At 48.5% G+C, this 22,289-nt stretch overlaps 1 protein-coding gene across 9 annotated transcripts in view; it reads right to left on the minus strand.

Moving 5' to 3' along the window:
* Nucleotides 1–255: 255 nt before the first annotated feature.
* LOC138187829 (mucin-17) overlaps nt 256–22,289 on the minus strand; it is a 72,186-nt gene continuing 50,152 nt past the window's right edge. For all 9 annotated transcript variants that reach the window (XM_069129019.1, XM_069129021.1, XM_069129017.1 and 6 more), the window contains 2 exons: nt 5,532–5,684; nt 256–3,246 (listed from right to left, as the gene is read on the minus strand). In XM_069129019.1, coding sequence (XP_068985120.1) covers nt 2,275–3,246; nt 5,532–5,684 — 1,125 coding nt within the window. In that variant the 3' untranslated portion in view covers nt 256–2,274. The remainder of the gene's footprint in view (nt 3,247–5,531; nt 5,685–22,289) is intronic.

Genomic DNA, 22,289 nt, shown 5'->3' on the forward strand with positions numbered 1-22,289 from the left:
TTTGTCTCGTGAAAAGATTATATTGACGGATGAAAGGTTGCGCGTATCTTCGTATGGATCGCGCCACGCATATCCAAGGCGACGATCATCCGTGGGATCTTTAATTTTCGGCCGCAGACTTGACACGGCACCAACGAGATAGTAAACTTTATATTAGTTTTGGAAATATCTGGATAAGGTTCGTCTCTCGGCGAAACTAATGAAACGTGAATGCGAAGAAGGAAAAATGAAAACGCTGTTCGTTCGGATTTTGCGATTTTATATATTTTCCCATCTTGTTCGTGTGCAATTTAAATATAATAAAATAATAATAATTAATTATTAATTATAATGATTATAACTGTCGCGGTAGTAGTAATAATAATAATAATATTAATATTAATATTAATAATAATAATAATAATAATAATAATAATAATAATAATAATAATAGGAATAATATTCATAATAATAGAGCCGCGCGCTCTTTTCTTTACCCCTTAACGACTAACTGCGCTATGTTACAACGATTATATACAAAATAATAGATTCGGTATTATTCAACACTTTCGACGGTTCCTCCTCTTACGTTACATTATTTTCTTCAAACGTCTGTGTCTACTTTCACAACGATTATCAAACTCCTAATACGAACACGTTCGCGTGTGATCACACGTTCACGCCTGCGCGGCGTCTTTAACGACAAGATAATATAATACACGAAGAAACTACCTTCTATACTTTTTTTTTTTTTAATATCATACACAAGGCTAATCTACACGGTCAAATACGAAAATGTTTAGCGTCGTACGAGTCACACCCGTGGAACCTGTCTTGTTCTCAACGATAGCTGAAACATCGATCAACGTTTCGATGGAATTCCTTAAAAAGAGGAGATTCTCGTCGTGGCCTTTTACAATGCCTTTGGTATAATATTCGTTCGCGCTAGGTGAGGTCCCGATTACACGAAGATTATATTTGTTCGTCCTTTAATATTAATCTACTCTTCTGAATATAATCACCATTTCGTCGTGATCATCATCACGAAAAATCGGATCCTGCGAATTGAACGTAATTGTGCGTCTCACGTATCCAAAGAATCGATGACGAGTCTCGCGTTCGAAAACTGAAAATGTCAACGAACGATTAAAACGAACAACGTGAAATCGAAATAAACATACTCGTATATCGCAATATAGATGGTGAATATTTGTTATCAGATATCTAAACTCGGAGTTCGACGAGATAGTTTTTGTTCCCGTGCCAAATGATCGCATATTCGTCGAACTTCGTCGACGATAAAACGAAAGGCCGAAAAGTGTCGCGGGTCAACGAGTCAGAGGTCATCATCGATCTTGTTCGACGGTTAAATATTCAGAAGCTGTCCTTCTAGCTCCTGTCGAAACCGCCGTCCATTTCGGGGACCTCTGTCTAACGAGCGGATCGCGTTCCACTCGAATCTCAAAATATCGAACTCGATCGCGCGATAGAGGGGCCTGTGGTGCTCGGCTTGCGGTCGTTCCCTCCATAAATCGACAACGTGCGACAGAGTCGACCCATATTTTGACAGACTCACGAATAATTCGTCTCGTTTCGCCGTCTATATCGAGCGCACGAAACGAGATCCGATCCAGCCCCGGTCCCGACTTTAACTGACGTTGACGCCACGACGCCGACCAAGTAATTGATCTTATCCGGTTTAATAGATGATCGCGTTAGCCGATAGTTTGAATGGCAGCTAGGATCGGATATTGGCCGCGTTAACGTTCTCTCGTGGAAGAACGTGAACGCTGGATCGGTGGATGTTAGGTCTGATTATCTCTCGATCAGGTATACCGAATACGTTAGAAATTTATTCCGTAAAGTTTTCAAGAATCGTTTCTATCAAATATATTCGAAGCAAAATAAAGCCACCATATCTCGAGGATTTACAAAGCTGAGATCGTTCAAAAGTCTCTTAAGAGATCGTGAAATCTGAAACTTGAACGTAAAGCTGTACTTTCGTTAATGGAATTCGGTGTACGGTAGTGACGAGATTAAGATTAGTATCGATCGAGTCTGTTTATGACTGCTTCCCCTGTCACGTTTCCATTCTTAAACCACCTAACGGAATATAATAGAAAACTATACTTTTTATACTCAACGTCCGATTAGAACAATATATCCATCGTATAGTCTGCCCGGCTGCGACGGCTGTAACAAAAACTCGTTCGCAACAGAAGTTTCCAACGAGGGGAAGAGTCAATAGAACGCTGCAAGATTCTTCCATATCTTTCGCGAATAGCGTCCTTTCTTTCACGTACGATTCTCGCCGGTTTGTACCGACACCTCGGGGCCTATCATCATTCCATTGGTCAGCACGTTGGCCGCCGTGGGCAGAACGAGCGGGCTTGGCATGGTTATCGACGGTCTGAGTCTTTCCGTGAGGGCCAGCATCACTTGGCAATGCAGGTGCTGAATAGTGGCCAATAGATTGAGATTGGTGTCGATTAATCCGGTAGCAGGGGAGTATCTGTCCCTCTCGACGGTATCGACGATCTCGTCCGCCGGCAGAACGGTCACTTTCTGCTCGAGCTCGGTCTCCTTGATCGCTGCAGCCTTGTTCTTCTCCGCCTGCTGCAGTAGCCTCTGCTGATGCTTCAGGTACGAGGTAGTGATGGGAAGACTGTAGTCGATGGGCGTGTTCTTGGGATCGAGTCCAGGGCTCCACGGCCTTGGCAACGGTTGGCTGGGCTGAGGGGACGGCGTTCGACCCTCTGGCAGCATCCTTTTCCTCTTGGACGAGGCCGAACTTCTCGAGCTCGCCCGGTCCGATTCCGGGGTTCTTCTCGAGTCCGGTAGGCTGTCGGCGCTCGGCAAAAAGCTACCGGTTACTGGCTCCTTCTTTAGCAAATTCGTGATACTCAAGGGATTGTACTTCTCCTCTTTCTCCTTTTCGGTTTTCTCCGTTGTCGATGGCACGGCGCTGCCCTTCTGATGCCTTTGGTGCCTATAACTGTACAGGGGCTTGCCCTCACCGCCGTGATTTCCCTCGCGCAGCTTAGGACTGCTTTGCACCGTCGTCGACGTGGTTGAGAGGGCATTCGGGCTTAATGGCGTCGTCGTAGACGTTAGCGTCGTCGTCGCCAACGGTGTCGCCGACGTGGGCTGCGGTTGATTGGATAGATTCGTCGGGCTCGGGGTCCGCGGACGTCGTTGACATTCCGTACATCCCAAAAGAAATCGCGTTACAGCCTCTCGGGGAAGAAACGCGTACGTTTCGGTGATCTGAAACGAAATAGAAAGTTTTGCGTTAGAGAGAAGAAGATCCGTTCGAAGAAAGGAAAGGAATTCTATTAAACTTAAATATCTGGAAATCTGCTGGCGTTGCAATCTCGCCCGTAGTGTTCCTCGTGCCGAAATTCAGCGTGCTAGTTTCGTCGAAATCGACACGAGAAACGTTACGTGTCGTTCCCTGCCGCGATACAGGCAGGATTAGAAAGCACGGGCCTGCACTATCGTCGTGAACAACGTGAGTGACCCCTTTCGTTCCGCTGTCAAACGTCAGCGTCACGTGGAGCCGTTTCACGCGGAACGCCCACTAGGGAAAATTCATGAGCAGTAACGGAACTTTGATGTCTTTGCGAGAAGGTATTTAGCCGGAGGGATGTTCTCTGCCTCTTAATAGGAAACGTTTCTCTCTAAGGAGGTGGAGGAGCGGCATAACTTAATCAAGGATGGGAGACTGCGAGCCGAGAAAGGCAATGGTCGACCCGCATACACGTGTGCAAACTAGACGTATATGTGTCTGTACGTACGTGTGGCTGGGTGAAGGCGCACGACACGCCGAGGTAATTCGATAAGATTTACTCGAGGCTCGTCTAAAAGGCGAAGAAAAGAGCCGTAAGTAAGAAACAGGGATAATGGCTTCTGGATCGACGTGACATACCCACGAAAGATCACGAGACTAGTAGACAGCGATCTCAATTCGAACTCTTCTGGAACATCAACAGAAGTAAGACGGTTTGGAAAAACAGAAACGAGCGGAGAAATAACGTTTCACCTGTTTCTTACGTACGTAGTTTTTCGTATGTGCCTGAAGGTATTGTTACTGTTAATTGAAAATTACACGTTAGGTTGTGAATTTTAAGCTTTAATAGCGTGCAAGAACTTTTGCGTGAGTCGATTAGATCTTTCGCCGCGAGGAAAACGAACAGAGATTAATAAACGTCGCTGGTGGAACGTGATTTTTATTACTTGTTAGCGCACATACGTTACGTGGAAGAAAAAGCTCCTGTAACGTTAATTTCAACGTCAAATTTTCCTATTAGACGAGCATAATTCGGTAGTGTGGTCATCGAGCGCGTGTCTAGTCGATGTCTCGATCGGTTAACGTGCTTGTAATGCTTCTCATTTTTCGAACCTCATTTCCTGCCGAAAGAATAAAATATGCACGATAGAGGAGCATTGAAATTAAACTGAGCAACGAGTTCGGAAAGACCGCCACCTGGTTAGCTTGATAAACGGGTATCGACTGAGCGAATATTTCGACGTTGAAACAGCACCGTTGCGGGAAGGGTGAATCGCGAGACGAGACGAGGCGAAGCGTGGCGGCGCGCGATACCGCGGAGGGTGAGTTGCCGCGAGCCGATGAATCGCGCCTTGTAACAGCGACTTAAACGTTAAAACGGTTGCAGGGTCGCGGTTCTAGGCTGGCCGGCGGTGCACGCGTGCGTGCGTGTGCGCGCGGCCGCGTGTGGGTGCACCAGTAAGCAGGCAATGCAACAAGTGTCCTGAGGTTTTGAATCACAAGCAGATCGCGGTGGTCGAGAGAGAGAAAGAGGACAGCGACGCGACTCGAATGGGATAGGGTGGCGGTTGAGGGTGGGTGGCGAGGGCGGGAAGGTCGGAGGGGTTGCGAACGAGAGAAAGAGGAACGGACAAGCGGAGAAAGAGGACGAACCGATCGGGTCGCGGGCGGAGGACGGTGTCACGGAACAGATATGATACCCCGGAGAGAGGTTTACGCAAACGCGCGCCGGAACACGTGAGATGACGTGTGGTATCGAGTGTTCGACGCTTGAATGCCTCGATACCTTCTCCCCCGGGAACGGTAAATATCGCGTGTCGCGGTCGGCCATGCAAGAATTCGGCTCGTACGATCCCGAACGGATTCGGGGTCATCGCCGCCCGTACCGATATATCTTTTCTCTAGGGAGATCTGCTCGCCGATTGAATTTAAATCGCGTCGGACAGCGCAGGGAGAATGTTGCTTCTTCCAAGGGTTACGACGCTTTCTTTTTTCCTTTCGCGAGGTTAACCAAGAACGCGATTAACCAGAGACTTTGAGATTTTTTGATCGTTTGGTTTTTTGTTCGGTACGTCCCGTGCGATAGAGTCGTAGGATTTTGTTCCTTCGTGGACTCGATTAATCCTCCTAAGGATATATTTTTTTCACCGCGCTGCACGGGAAGTCCGCGAGCTCTTCGAACGTAGATGTACCGCTTAATATCCAAGCGCATCAACATCTACGGGAAAGTAACGAGTAGTAGATATTCCTGTTTGAAACTTACCGTCCTGTACGTTCTCTTTTGACCGGCATGCTTCCCCGGACGACCCTCAAGGTCAACATGGACAGCATGAATAATGTCAAAGAAGTTCTCCACGATCGCGACTTTCTTGTACACTCTTCCGGGTGGAACGGTACCCTCGGCGCCGTTTAACGTCTGAAACCAACGTATGACATAGTTAAAAATTCAATCTAACTTTTAAATAGTCGAGTAGATAGAAAAAAGACGATCAGTTCCGGGGATTTATTAGAATACGTCGCATTAATGCTTGTTGTTGCCAACTTGTTAAACTTGGCGACATCTGCCAATTAAAGTAGAATTACACTTTCCATTTGATCGATTAGTTTCTGTAATAAACTTCGACAAATAACAAACGCATTCTGGATCAAATTTCATCGCGCAGGATGTGTCTCCCTTTGTAATTTCGAAATATCTATTTAATTCGACGGTCGTTTTCTAAGTTTGCGAGCTTCGACGCCATCTAAGTAAATGGGTGTAACTGCGCAGCAAATACGAAGAAGGCCTCTACCTTCGTGTCAGACGCACGCTAGATATCTACAGTTCCTTTACCGACGGATGCTCACGCTTTGCTATGGTCGGTAAGTTTGGCAACATCGCGTTCGCCAACTCTGTCGTCGGTAATACAGATTCCTGTAGGGTCCAATCTCCTGACTCGAGATCGTTGTAACACCTCTTTGCAAATACCTAATTTCGTTAAAAAAGACATTAAGTAACTTTGGGAAATCGTCGTACAGACATTTCTCTATGCTCCCCGAGCTTTCGCGTTTTCTAATATCTAGAAGCTGAAACTCGTCAAACCCATGTCGAAAAAACAGATAAACAGCGCGTTCGACTTTTGCAAACTTTAAAATTGCCTGAAAAATCCTAACGGTCAGCTTCTCAACCTGACTCACAACGAACGACGTCGAGATATCCAGCATTCTACGAATACACGTTCTGCGTTTCCGTATCGAAACACCGGGAATCGAGGGTCGAGAGAAAAAATTCCAACTACCTCGGAAACTCGATTAACTGCGGGACGCGGGTGGCGTGACGGTCCGCGGGCATGGCCGCGGTCAGATTGTTCGGACGAACTTTCCGACCTTAAGAAGTTACGGGCGCATGCGCGACATTATTGTATTTCCCTAAACACCTGTTGAAGGGTAAAGTTGAACTCGTGGGGGGTTTACGACTCGGTTAAGTGGCTGCGGTCAGGCGGGATAACAATGCCGATATCTAGGTGACCGCCGCCTTAAGATAACACGCGGTGCGCCCGATCGAACGACCACGGACCGCCCCCGTCTCTCCCTCCGTTTTCCTCCGCCTCCGCTGTAATTGGACGTAATCGTGGCGACGATCCCGCGCGTCTCTTCTTCGTCGGGCTGCCAACGGAAATCGATGCTTTCGCAAATATCAGGGCGACGCGATCATTCAATTTTAAGCGGCCAACCGAACGGAGGTGGATTAAAACGGAGCAGACCGCGTTCGATCCGACGACCGATTTCATCGGGATATTATAATACCGAAATATTTCGCGCTATCGCCAGCGGGTTACTCTGAAAATAAACACGTCTCTGGTGTGCAGACGCGACGGGCTCTGATATCAAATCGTGAAAAGATATTTTTCCACGAATCGATCGAATTCGAGTACGGAATTCTTCAGCGAAAGTATAAATACGTGGTAATCGTGTTAGATGTTTTACAATCGTTTGAATTCGCAGCGCGGATAGCTCGCTGCGACGAACAAACGTAGCGATAGAGGTAAATTTAGGATAACGAAAGGAATTTCGGACGAAAGCTTTTGGATATCGGGTCGTTTGCGTAGGCGGATGAAGTCTCCGATAATGTTGCGCGATACGCAAATATTTGTACGATGACCGGATCTCCTTACAGAGACTGCTATTCACTTATTTTTCCCGCTCTATTTTCTAATCTAACGAAACTTTTCAAAATTGTGAGTTTCGGAGGTGCGCGACTTAATGTCAAAATTAGTTCACCGCCTATCGTCGTTCTTGCCATTCCATAAACCAAGCAGAACCGCGTCCCTAAATTTCTCGACAACGAGAAATTTCATGCAGTAAGCGTCAAGAGACCGCGATCCCGATCCCTTGGAGCCCCAATATAATCGTCGATGATCCAGCAGAGTACCGGGGTCAGACAACGTCCGGAGTCCACCCCCGTCGAGATAGCCTGTGTTCGATCGAAACGGGCGGAGATTAACCTACTTGAGGGAGTGTATGTGTCTTGCGTTCGCTTATGTAAACGCACACGGGGGTGAGTTTCATGGCTGAATACGGCCGAGCAACGGACAAGGAGAAACAGAGGGCGAGAGAGAGGAAGAGAGAGCTCGGCATTCTGTCGCCTGTGGATGGCCGTCGTGTCACGCAGTGCGTATTGGCATATAACGAGAGTCCACGGTCTGCCGCATGCCTCCACGGGCAGAGATGTGTCTGGAAACGCGTCGACGTTGAATATGTATGCCACTTTGAGCCAGTCGTTCTAAGAGCTGTTTTAATGTTTAATACAAAGCGGAACGCGAATGTTCGTGCTTTGTTTTCCGTTAGAGCGCCGACGTTGGACCTTCGAGCGTCTTCTTGGCGCGGTTGCGTTCCAGCTTGCAGGAATTTTCATCGAGCGGAGAAGTTTCAGCTCGAGATAAATCGATAATAGTTTGGATCGAACTCGATCGAGCGGCGTGAGTGGCGATTCTGAGTATCTGGAAATCTGCGAATCGACGCTATTCCGTTTGCTGACACGGATAGGCTATCGAGTTTTAGCTTCTCCAAAGAAACCAAACGTTGGTTTTCTCTAATTTTCGTGACTTTCGAAAAATCTCTTTCTCTCTCTCTCTCTCTCTCTCTCTCTCTCTCTCTCTCTCTCTCTCTCTCTCTCTCTCTCTCTCTACAGGTCGAAGATATTAAAATCTCCTTAACCGCGAAACTGCGTGCTAAATTGCGTTCTTGTTTTCATCTATCGTATCGCGTAGCTGTAGGCATGGCGCGTGCAGAAGGAAAATGGGATGCCAATAGCAACGAAAGTGTTAAATCACGGCTGAATAATTGAAAGTAAACGACCGACTACATATCGCTAGCGATATGGACCGGATTCTAATCGAAGCATCGATCCGCATTCCATCTCTATTATCGTCGACTACCTCTTCAACCCCTTCCACGTGACTTGATGTTCGCAGAACGCGTTGAACGAGCACGTCGTTATGCGTAGGTATGCGCGTGAAAAAGGTATGGGGAAGCAGGCCGGAAAATGTCTGGCGACGGAGCTCGAGAATAGAAGCGAGTCGGTGACGGCATAAATCCGTAGGAGGCGCGGCACGGGCCAAGTTTGCGGCTCAACGAAATCCGGGTATAGCGGGTGTTTTAAAACCCCACGGACCGCGAGTTTGCATTTTAAACGAACGACCGGTCGTCCGGTTTGGGGAGGAACGGGGAGGGGCACGGGGGCAGAAAACAACGCGCGGCCGCCACGCAAACGCGCGGCGACGAGAATCGGATTAAAAAAAATTCACGGGGGACTCGCGGGCATCGAGACGCGCGTGAAACGTGCGTGGATGGGCGCCCGAGGAATCGGCTAACGGGTGGCCCGTTTCGAACGAGTTTCAAATTCGCCCGAAATCGAATTACAGCCGTTCCCCTTCGGTATAACACGGGGCTTGAATCGCATCGAACTTTGAACGAATCGGCCGCGCTGGAAAACCGAGACAATCCGTGAATAGCGCTCCACGCCTCGGTCGCACGGACAATCGAATAAACAGGATATTCGTTTTTATCGTCTATTAACCGTTCGGCATTTTCCGACCAGATATTCCGCGTTGCGGTCGTCCCTTTGCGACGATGCTTAGCATTGGCTATCACGCGTACAACTATGCGCCGCCGTTAGAACGTGTGATATTTCTTGCAAAAAAGTAAAAGAGAAAAAAAAAGAAAGGAATTAAAAATTGAAAAAGTCACTCTGTTCGAGGATAGTTGGAGAAATTGGCAGCCAAACGGAAAGATCAAAAAGAAACTGCGTTAAGTCGTCTAAGAAGAATGGTCGATAGGACGCACGGTTCTACCGCATCCAGAGTTGAACAACGAAAAGTCGGTCAGCCAGGGAGTGATCGCGTCGGCTAACGATTCGCAAGTTGCCGGAACAATTAATAGTTGAACGAAGCGAAGTAAGTTGTAAGTAAGCCAGAAATGCGTGGGGATCGGTCGAGATCCCCGAAGAACCGAGTAGGGTTAACGAAGCGCCGGCAAGAAAGTTACCGCGGAGTATCGTTACCGTGGCGTCGTTTCGGTAACTTTGGATTACGTAACTCGCGCTGCACCGGCGTCAAGTGCTTTCGCAATTCGTGTATGCGCGTGTAACGACGACCGTGACGCCGATGAACGTTCTGCGCGTCGATTGCAATTCCTATTTCGACGTCGTGCCACTCCGACCAACGAAACCACGCCACTTTCCATGCTGCTGTTGTTTCGTTACGGTTCTCGATCAAACTCTTAAGCAGTCGACCAATGTGTATCTATATTCGGAGGAAGACGATACGCGGGCGTGAAAGGAAATCCGTTGCTTCCATTCGCGAGTCACGAGCCCGAGACGTTGCCCGAAAGCATCTCCGATGCTCCGCTCCAAACCCAAAAATCTCGGTCTGGCAACACGACCATCCGGCAGACTCGCCTACTGACTCGATGACGCAAGCGAGCGGCCGCCGGCTGACGTCAAGAAGTTCGGGAAACGTTCTGAAAATAGTATACGCGCGTAACGCGCTGTCCTGGCACGCATCGCGCTGGACGAGCGGATCTAGGCGAGGCAGCGCGGCGACTTCTCTAACGGGCAACCGTAGCCATTGAAACGGTCCTGAGGTGGCGGCGTGTCCGTTGCATAACAACGATACTAGGAAGCGGCGCGAAAGTGGCACGGTATCATTGCGGCCGGCCGTTAAATATTCTCAACGAGGTCGGATTACCTCCATTACGTGAAGGAACGACACGACTGGGCCGTTCAGGAAAGAGCCCGCGAGGAGTATACTCGGAACTGCCTCTTTCTCTCTCTTCGCCTCTTCTACCCTGCTCGTTTCTTCGTGCTGCTTAACGGGTTCCGTGCCAATGCGAACCATCGGTGGCCAGTAATAGCGGACAGCGGATGGCTAGGGCGCAAAGTTCGTCAGCAGAATGAAAACGTTACATATTTCGTAGCGTCGTTGTTGTGGGAGGCAGACGTAAGAGAAGACGAAAGGTTAGAATCGATACCGGAATTTCGTTCGCGAATTACTTTTTTCCTAATCAAGCTAGCCGGAAAGTTCCACGTGGAAAATGAAATGAAAGGAGAATGTCGAGGGTCGATTAAAAAACCACGATATGTCCAGGTTCGCTGAATCAGCGTATAACCGCCGCAACCAACGCTCCCTCCTTTCCGAATAAGTTTTGCATTGTTCCTTCCTGTTGCATCTCTGTGTACGCGTGTTACGTCTAAGTACTCGTTTCCCACGTAGTATCGCGGTTCTACCACGTCGTGCGCTATAATCGAAGCTCGTTACCGCGGCGAAGAGTTTCGAGCGACGCTGAAACGCTTGCTTTTCCCTCGGAGAACGTCTCTCGAAAAAAAAAAAAAGGAAAAAGAAGGAAAAAAAGAGGAAGTAAGGTGGAACAGGCCCGAAAGGAGCGGACCCACGTCGGAACGTAGAGAGCGCATGTATATACACCTGGATCTATCGGAGCCCCAACTATATCGACGTTTGTTTTTCGGATCCCGGCTCCTTTCTTCTGACCGACTCGGGTTAGTTTTCGTCCGACGGGACAGGGCGCTGGGAGCCAGGCCACCCAGTAGCCATTTAGATAAACGACCCGGCCCCCGTTGAGTGCCGCGGGACGCCGCCACGGAAACAAGTATACCCGTGCGACGAAAAACGAGCAACGAAGACGGACGTATGCACGCGTGGTGGAAAAGGAGAGAGGAGAAAAGGACTGACACGCTTCCAGACGGTCACAGGCTGCTGCCTAGAAGTCGGCGGAGAACTCGAAGGCGCACCATACGAGATCATACCACGAGACTCGTAGCGGTCGTAGCCTGAAAAAGTGTTTGGGTTTCGGTGACGGAACAAAGAGTCTCTCAGTTGCGGATCCTACTTTCGCGTTCTCGTTTATTTGACCAAACCCTCCGTGCTCCGCCCTGCGTCTCGCGTTCCAAGTCGATATTTGTTGATCTTGCCTCGGAGCCCACCGACGCGACGTCTGCCGTCGCCGATCGCCTCTGTGATTCTTCTCAGCGAATTCGCGGAGACGGCGTTTAGTCTGTCTGCCTGGCTTTCAATGGCAAGCTCTAGAACGGGTAGCGATGGGGTGCGAGCTCCGATAGGGTAGATCGGTAATGCGATTTGTTCGGTGTACAACGATTTATTTTTCCTGGCCCCGTTCAACCGAGCAACGTTTAATCTCTTTCGATTCGTTTAATCTCCTTCGATTTTCAATTTACTTTCGTAACCGAAATCCTGCGGCGTTACAAAGACATCGTTCGATCTCGCAGAATTTACGCGATTGTCACGGTTTCGAAATATCTTGTCAGCGCTGGATTTACGACCGTTCGCTCGTTGGGACGCGACAAAGCGACAGACGACACTAGAGATCAAGATCCATGCTCGGTAATATTCAAATGCAAATACCGATTATATAACGTTGTTCTCGCAGAAAAATAGAATAGCGCGCCTGTTGAGAATTTTTAACAATCGCACTCTAGCTTCAGCTTGTCCCGCGCAGAAAAATTTAACGGTTAGATCGGCCTGCGATTTCTGCCAAGCTACGAAAGACCGACCGAAGAGGAGCATCGCCTGAGAAAGCTCTCGGAACGGGCTCCGTTTTTCAAGCGGCTCGTAGCAGTCGGTGATCTTGTTTCTCGTGGCGGTGTTTCTTTTACGAGCTGACCGGCGGAAGTCCGAGGTGGTGGTATCGACTTTCCTGCGGGCTCGTGGCATTTACAGACCCTCGAACGCGAGAGTATTCAGTTGTTCACGAACCGCTGGAATTTCGAAGAATGTTCTCGTAAAGCGGCCTCGCTACGAGAAAACGCTCTCTGCGTTATTCGCGAAATTGCTCCTCCCGCTAATCAGACGCTTTTTAACCGAACACCGTATCTTCGGAATTCTTTGCCGGAAATCTGCCCTTCCTCGACGCTTATATCCATTCCTCTCGAGAGATACGAAACTTTCGTCGAGGCTGATTTAACTACGCGAGAATTTATAGAATACCACGATTGCTCGAGACGAAACAAAGACGAGACGGCAAAATTCCTCGTTCGAGCAGGATGCCACCGTATGAAAATACCAAGCAACTCTCCACTCGTACAATGTATCGAAAGTGGAGCGACGATTAAACCAGATATTAATTTTCACGGTCCGATATCGTCAACAAAATTTCAGCTTATGCGACTGAAACGACTCCTGCAACCAAGTAGAGACCGATAACGAAGACATTTTATCGTACGCAGTCAAAATAAGGCGTGGATTCGTTAAACGTGGGAGGTTTGCAAAGGAATATGGCGATAAGATACGATGGAGATCGATTGCGAATTGAAGCGAGCCGAGTATCGTAGCTAACGGAGATCGACAGCCACGATATGCGAAAAAGGAACAAAATCTAAATTCGTTTCTTGCAGTCCGTTCGTTCTGCACGTAACAAAAGTTAAAGAACGTTGAGAAACGTCGGAAGAAGGGTAACTCGTATACGCGAAAATTACCGGTGAGATCGACCTAATTAAAAAACAAGAGGGGTCTCGTGGACTTTTGCCGAGAGCGCTGATCTTATTCATCCAGGACGAACCGCATCGCGGTGGCTCGCTTAAAAATCCCCAGGCGACCCGGAACTTTTCCAGGAAGTCGTTATAGCTTGGCACGGTGGTTCGCTAATTCGGCGCAACTTTCCAGCATTTTTCGCAGGCGATCTCACGGAGGAACTGCTGTTTTATTTATAGCGGAACGCGCTTCGTTACCTTTCCGCCCGATTATCGATCCTCGAGACGCTTTAGATACTCAACATACTACGTCTCACTCTCTCCTCCCTCTCCCTCTCTCTCCTTTGAGGCCCCGTTACTTACGGTATTACTTAAAATTTTATCTTCTGGCTGGAAACGAAACGAAAAACAGGAAAAAAAGGAAAAAGGAGAGAAAAAGCCAGAATTCCTTTCGCGAGTCGTTTCATCGCGGACCAAGCGACAGCGTGGACCGAGGGGCGGCAAAGAGACAGACGAAAAAGAGAGATGCTCGCACTACGGTCGGATTCACCGTCAGTTCCCAAGGGTTTTTTGCTCGTCGCCTCCGCCTGAGTCGCAAATCGCGCGGTTTTATCGGCAGCAAGGCCATCCTGCTCGACACCTCCTCCTTCGCGTTAGATACTTAGGAAGCCCCGAACGACATAGACGCCCCCTCCTTTCCGGGCTGTTACGAAGCGCGGCCGAAAACCCTCAGGTTCGTTCATTTTAACGATTTACTCCGCGCCTACGGTAACAATGAAGCGCTACGAATTGCAGTCGAGTGCCTGTCCGTGAGATGGCAAGGTTCGTCGAAAGTTCGAGCGAGTGACGAACGTATTATCTTCGGATAAAGAAAACTGGTCTGCGTGGGCGCCCAGATACAGCGCAATGCGATTACAGCGGAGGTTGAAAGACAGACGATAAAGAGGTATCGGATTGTTCAGACTGTTCTTTGGACGACAGAGATCATCGTGATTCGCGATGATCGATGCTATTCGGTATTTATACGATAACGACCGAATAAAAAATGGAATAAAACGAACAAGCCTTGCGTGAATTTCTGCGTCAAATGTGTCGTATTGTAAACATCACGTTCCAGTGCGAATCTGCAAAACCAACTACCCATTGAAAAAAAAAGAGCTGACCCGGGGAATAGCTGTCGGTGACCTTGACCAATCCAGCAATTCCAAATTACGCTGCAATCACCGATCAAATTCTAGCCGAATCGATAGCCCCGATGCATTCCCGCGATTCCATGCCAAACCCACGAGGTTCACCACCGAAGCCCATCGACTCTCGGTGTCGCTTTCGCGTAAACCCAAGCCATTCTCCGCTGCAGTTACAATCGCGCTAAGGCCTTTCCCATCCTCCAAGCGGCGTCGATTCGCTCGTAAAAAGTCACGGATCTCGGATCTCTCCCTTCCTTCGGCTGTTCCTCTTGGTGCCGGTTGTTCGTGGTCGTTGGAGTCGTCGACTCTCTCTCTCTCTCTCTCTCTCTCTCTGTCCCTCTCTCTCTCTTTCTGTTTCCCTCTCATGGATCGCTAACGACGAGGCGCGAATCGATAAGGGACCGGCGGCGCTCGGTCGACTCACAGCGAGCGAGGCGGCGACCTGGAATCCGACGGCCCGTGACCGGAAACCGATCGTGTCGGCCGCACTGGCCGGCCAATCATCCGAAAAGCCGCGTCCGGCATGTCTGCAACGCCGATCCCGGAAAACCGGAACCTCCGGCTGCTCCCACTACGCCTGCCTGCCCCGCCCTGCACGTCCGTGCCGTTATCAAGATACCGCGGAAACGTATTCCGGCCTGTCCGCGTTCATTATCGACACGCCGGACGTTTTACGGCACTTCTACCGTCGCGCGGCTAGGATTGATTTCCAGATTTATGGCCGTCGAGCTCGGCTCGGTCGAGACGAGTGTCCTGTTGCTCTACCGAGGATACCTCGCCGCAATTTAAAGGGCTACCAGGTTTTTCACGATCGAGGAAAGACGAAGGTTTCTTTCGTTGATTTTTTACGACGATACTCGCACGTATCGATAGATTTTCAAAGTTTTGAGAAAATCAGAGGTACCTCTGACTCGACTTAGACGCCATTCGCAAGGCGAAAGGAAAAAGGAGGAATAAATTTGTAATTTACGTAAAGCATTGGCTATAAGAAGAGATACGTCTCTATAAAATTGCGCGAGAAAAATTCTTCGTTCATGAATAATTGATTTTACCATATTTATAAATCTAACCGCTGATTTTAAACGCAAATCAGACCTCCTAACTTGAACTATATAGCCCAAGGCAACTTTTTCATTAAAAAGTCATACAAGATCATACGACAAGTAAACTTTTTATACTTGGTGTAAATCGTATAAATGGACGAAGCCGATTGTAAATAAATCGTTCAAGGATATTATCCAAATAATGAATTATTAAAATCGGTTTTTCCTCGAAGACGTCTTCGAGGAACTGAGCGATCGTAAGGACTCGCGTATTCCGAGTACACACGATGCGCGCTTCTATCAAGAGTTTACGAAAAATTACACCAAACAGACTGAAATACGTCATTTGCCGGACGATGAACAACGACCACTTAAAATTCGACGTAAGAAAAAGTCTAATCTTATTTCTAGTCTGCGAACGTTTACGCAAATTCATACTTTTACGAATATAAAGAAGTGGAAACCTTTCCGACAGAGGCTTTGTTTTCACGTCGATGTCGAAAGTCTATAGTCACTGGAAGTAATTGCGGAGCTAGTTAGAAGGCGCTTCCGTCTTTGGTTATACAAAATTTCCAATCTCTGATTCTTACATTTACGTGTTCCATCTCGATCGCGTGATCAATTACTTCTCCATGTAGTTTCATTACCGGCGCATTTTTATCCTCGGCGCAAGTACGACGTTACAGCGTAAGAACGTTGGTGACCCGAGATCAAAGAGAAATCTGTGTGACGTCGATGACGATAAAAAGGAAAAACGAATCATAAATTGCGGAAAAAGTAAAAAAAAGTCGATCCACGTGCGTGCGATCGAGCAATGTAACGGAGCAGCCGGTACGTCGTACATCGTGTACGTCCTTGACGAACCACGACACGACGCTATACGTCACAAGGGGAGAGAGTTCCGGTGATCCGCCGTCGAAGAGACCCGACAGCGAGGCTAAACCGAATAAATTATTACGCAGGCTCCTTGGTCGTCGTCGTCGTCGTCGTCGTCGTCGTCGTCGTCGTCGTCACCGCCGTCGCTGGCGTCCTCGCCCCTCGTCCCGTCCCATCCCATCGGCCTCCTGGATGCCCTCCTGGATGCCCCCTGCCGTTAAGCGTGGAGCGCGGGCCGTCCTCCAGGCACGAAGATTCATATCTGACTGGAAGGCCTGGTTCGTCGTCGTTCCCTCGGCCGTCGTTGCCGCCGCGGCTTCGAACGGGACCCCTGAGCCCGGAGCGGGACGGGATTCGGACAATACTTGGCCTGTCCGCGAAGGACAAAACTTCGGCATCCTCTGACTCTCCGAGCCGTTCGTTTGTTCTCCGTCCTCGTCGGTCGCGCACAAGCACCGCCGCGCGCGTCCCGTTCCATCGTGCGCGACGGCTCGAAGCCGCTTGCCGCGCGCGCGGTTGCCTGACAAAGAGAAGTCGAGCCGACTCGGGTCGGACGAGGACAGAGCGAGAACGCGAACAGAGAACGGGGCCGACAGAGAGACGGTGTCTGCGTCAGACTGGAAGCCAGCGGCAAGCGAGACGAATAGACGGACGAAAGAGAAAGACGAAGAACGAAATACGGTGAGACTTGCCGAGCGAACGAGCCAACCGAACGACCGACGAAGAGGGAAGACACGCGTGGGACGAGGAACAACCTACTAGAGGCGATCGCTCGGTGTTGGAGTCAACGACGACGGTGGGAAGAGAGTAAGGGTGAGATTGAGGAGCGGCAGCAGAGCACAGGGGCAAGAGGAATCTCCGGAGATTCCACGCATGGAGAGTCGTGGAACGGGGCAGACCGGGCTTGTTGGTTGCACGGAAGGCAGCTGCCAGCCGGCTTACCGCCGCCGCGCATTATACCGGACATGGGAGAGACGGAGACGGACGGACAGGGGACCGATGGCTGGAAGGAGACGGAGATAACGAGACGAGAGGCAACAGTAGGATAGAGCGACCGAACCAGGACGAAGAAAGAGGTAGCGCGTGCAGAGAGCCGCAAACGTGAGGGGGAGAGAGCAGGGGGAGGGCACGGCTGTCCCGTAAAGATCAACGCTAAAAAGTATACACGCTAGAGCCGCGCGCGGCCGAGTCGAACGGAACGGCTCCGTGGCCGAAGAAAAAAATGTGGAATCGCTGACGGGGCACGGGGCACGGGGAAAGGCGTACGTCGTGCTTGAGAGCTACCGAATCCGGACCGGAGAGGAACCCGGTAGCATTTTCGTGCCGTGCCGTGCCGTGCCGACTCTGCACGGGACCGGTAGACAGACCCGTCTCGCCGGCTCTTGCCTTTCTCTCTTCCTCTCTCTCTCTCTCTCTCTCCGTTTGTCGGTTCTTTACTTTTTCTTCCTTTCCTTTCCTTTCCTTTCTTCTTTTTTTCCTTTATGTTTTATACTCGAACGCCGGGAATTCGTGGCACGGAGTTCCTCGAACGCGAAGAAAGGCGTGCCGGGAACTCACGGCGCGGAGAAAATGTTCCGTGAAAATAGGTGGCGCGGTTGCAATCGTGCCGCGGTTGAAAGGGGCGATTAAGGGAGACGGTTGAATTTCTAGGATGCAATTCTTTTCAGTGTAAGATCCTTTTGAGAATGTTCGTTGAGATTTTTGTATCGATTGGACGGTATATAATGGTGTCATTATGAATATCGCGAAATAAATGATACCGGCACGTCGAGAATGTTCTTTTTTGCCATCGATGGAGTTAAAGATGCTCGAGAATGAAACTAATCGGCACGAAATAGTTTACGCGATTAAATTTACCATCGACGAATTTTCCTTCCGTTTCGTTGGGAAGCTTTCGTTTTCTTCGCGCGTCGACACCTTCGAACATTTACAAACGCTTCTAACCCTTTCCTTTTTCACGACAAATAATTGAAATTTCGTGATAAAGAATCGGGGATGGAGTATGTATTACTGCATTTAAAAACCTGTTGGGATGAAACGAAAATTGTTTACGATACGTTCATGGATCTGCTAAAACCATTTTATAAAATCCATAATTCAACAGGCTTCATCAAACTGCCAACAGTTCATTTACAATCGAACGTATACAGGTTGTCCCACATACCTGTCGTCGCAAAAGTTCCGAACTTACGAATATTCCAAACGCTTTGTCTCTTTCTTTTCTTTTTTCCTTTTTTTTTTTTTTTATTTTGTTAATATGGAGTTTACCAACTATGGCGTAAACTCGGCTTTTTCTCGCTTAAAATTTAATCATACCTCGTAGTTGAAACCTTCCAAAAATCTGCCAAGGGTTCGAGAAAGTATGCCTACCGGTATTTCGGAAAGTTGGGGCAAGCGGAAAGGGCGAAATTAATCCCAAGGATTTAATTCTCTATCGACGCGACGGTAAACGCAATTTTGTTGCTCGAGGCGGCTAAACGGCACTGGGAAAGGGGCCGGGGATGTTTCAATCTTGCCAAAGAAGAAAGGCAAGATTGCTCAAACGAACGATTCGCGGTAGGGTCATCTCGTGGCGGAAAAGGTCGCGAACTCTTAAACCAATTCTGGCAAGAAACGATTCGCGATGTTGGACGAGCACCAAGGAACGCTCGAGAAAAGAGAAACCGCGGCGAGTCGTGCAATTCCTGCCTTTTCTACCGCCGCGTCGTTGCTTCTGGGTCTGCGATCCAACGCTGAACGCTGAAACCTGTCAAAGGAGGAAACTTTTGGATTTCTAATCCTTCGTTTACTTAATTGCTAGTAGTACAGCGTCGACGTCTACAACCGTCGATGTTACGATGCCATTTTTGGTACTCGGGAATCTGTCAGACTTGGCGAACAGATTCGCGTAAACGAGCTCGTTCGTTTGTTCATTTCTTTATAGCAACGTTGCAAACTTGTATCAGTGAAATATGGAAGTGCGTACAATCGCGTTGCATTACGATATCGTTACATATTTTTATTCCAACCCTTCGATAAAGGTCTTTATTTTATTGATAGCTATAGAACAATTGCGAGTCGGTTAATCGTTAATTGTCAGGCAAATTATAAAAAATTTTATGCACCTTACAAATCTTTTCAACTTCCACTCCTTTAGTCATAGACACAGGCAAAACTATTTCGATTACGTCAATTTCAATGTTTGCAAGTGTAAATGGAAATGTACAGATGCATTGAAAACCAGAATATCTCCAGTTAAATAAATTACCACGTTCAAGATATTGGCCATCGAGGTGACGAGTTAACTCGTCTTTCTTAGTTGACCAGTTTGCTAGACCTGTTTCTATGGTTATGAGTACGAGGATTGTGTAATGGTATTTCGAAATCTGTCCTTCTCCTTTTCAAGAGAGTAAACGTAGAATGATTTTGAAACGTAGTCCTGCCTGATGATTGCAGGTGGAATTAAGGCGACTCGTGGCGTGCAAGTGTTTCCTTCGATTCCGTTCGCGTTTTACCAACGTAATTCTAATGTCTGTCAGGATATTGCTACTACTCTCCCAGCTATTGTCGCTTGTTCCGTACTCGCGTCGCTTTTCGGATCATCGTATCCAATCTTTTAATAGCTCTGTCACTTCCTTCCCCTCAAAAACTCTCGAAAAACGGTGCGTAAGTCCATGTAGCTAAAGCGGTTCCTCGGAAAGGATTCACAAATTTTTATCCCATTACCATTGTGGTGATCGATGTTGTCGGATTTCCTGCTTAAAGTCCAGTAGAGTTCGATTAACTCGTTAATATAAGTCGATCGTTCAGGATGTGAGATCGTGTTAGTTAAGAAGATACGAAATTTCACAAATAATTCCCTCTTTGAACAAATTCAAAGCTCGATTAAGTACGTTCGATACTTGCAACAACGAGTGCAAAATTAGTCATAATTGTATTCATATATACATATCCTCGGCAAAAAATTCACCATTAAATTCCAATTTTTCGTATTGGTCAACAAAGAGGCAGGCAGAGAGAGAGAGAGAGAGAGAGAGAGAGAGAGGATGACCACGAAAGCGTCCGTGCTTCTGTCTTTCGTAAATTCTTGCTGGCGCGTGCACGGTTGCAGTACGGTGAAAAAAAAGACTTCCATTGTGGGACGAATTCGCGTTTCCACCCTCGTACGGTGACACGGGAAGTCAGGGGCCACGGGGGTAGAGAGCACGATCCACAGTCGAGTCAACACGAACGGCATAAGCCCACCCCTGTTCCGGCCCCGTCTGTCCCGTCCAACCCTCTACCTGTCTTTCTCTCGCTCCATTCCTCGCCCTTTTTACCTCCCTCTCGCTCTTCGTCTGGCTGGCGTGTCGGATTTCTGTTTGCGTTACCGTGTCACGCATCGAACCCCGTCGCTTCGAATTCGCCGCTACCACCATTCCACCCTTGCTATCCACCCCTGGACGCCTCCGCGCTCTTCCATTTCGATCGCGCGCCGCTCGTGTAATCTGGACCCTCTCAAGTGTGATTCCGGCTGATCCCGCCTTCGACTACGTGAATTATTAGACGGGCATTTAGGATCGGCGCGAGGGATCGATCGAACCCTCTTTTTCGCCTGGATACGGGCCCGCGGCCGAATGACGAACGACCAGCCGGCCGCCCTGACGATAAAACCGACTGGATCTCTGCCTAGCCCGACCTGCAGCAATTTCGAGAAATGCAGCCGGGAAGCAGATGCGACTCGAGGCTCGAAGCCGGCCGTACATCGGCAAGAGGAAGAAAAAGGGTTGCGCGGCGTGTCGAGTAGGCGGCGAGCTTGATGGAACGTGTGGGAGTTTTGTGGAAAGAACGAAGGAAAGTTGACCTTTTTAATCGATCGAGATGTCTAGGATGGTGGAAGAAGTTCTCCTTCTTTTTGCGTCTAAACGGATATCGTTTTGCATCGAAGTGACGCGACGCAACGGTTGGCTGAATCGAAAGTGTTTAGTCAGCGTAGCGCGAAGGTGGATACCTTCTTTGTTTCCAAAGGCGAGATGACTTGCTCTATGCGATAATGAAACGAACCGGTACAATCGATGGTGTTTTCACGTTTAGCAACTGCTTCTCACGAGTCAGGTACAGATCGTTTCTTGCTCTCGCTAATTTCATCTCCGAACTCGCAAATTAATTCGACGGCGGACCCTTCTACGGTAACGCGGGCCGTTGCGCGCTCCAACGATACCTCGTCGGATACGACAAACGATAATTCCAACAGAAATTATCGCAGAAACGCTATATCGAAATGTTTGAAAGCCAAAATAGCAATTGGCAACCTCGTTTTAACAGCGAATCCCAAATGTGCACGCATAAAACGCGAAAATGAAAATGAAAATTGAATTTCGATAGAATTTCAAAACAATGAATCGCAAACGTGAACGCACGAAATGCGGAAATGAAAATGAAAATGAAATTTCGACCGAATTTCCTAACTAAACCGGATCGAGCTCGGCAAAACCGAAAATGCCACGATGAATTTATAATTATGCGAGAAATAAGGCCGAAGTTTTTCCCATAGATCACGTCGCGAGTTGTGCGTATCTTGTCGGATGTCACTTTCTCGCTTTCTCCCTTTTTCACGAGGTCAAGTCTAATGGTTCGCTCGTATCGCTTTCTGAAATTAATAAAAATGCTGCGTTATTAGATTGCGTCGAGGAAAAAAAAAGCAAACTATAACCCGATTTTTGCGACGCGAACCGTTTCTAAATTCTATAGTAACGGTCGAAGGAAATCGTCAAAGTATACGATTACGTTTGAATCGTAAGTATCGAAGCGGGTTTTGCGCGTGACTCGAAAAAGCTACGAGGCTCCGCGTGGAAAACGTAAAAGGCGCGGCAACGACCGCCACTGCACGGCGCGGTGCGGCAGTACGCATGCTTCCTCTTGAAAGGTTTCATCGCGCTATCCATCCAGCCGTTCATCCGTTCCACTCCAGCCCATCC

This window comes from Bombus flavifrons, chromosome 15 (genome assembly GCF_040668555.2).
Source record: "Bombus flavifrons isolate JBK064 chromosome 15, iyBomFlav1_principal, whole genome shotgun sequence".
NCBI lineage: Eukaryota > Metazoa > Arthropoda > Insecta > Hymenoptera > Apidae > Bombus > Bombus flavifrons.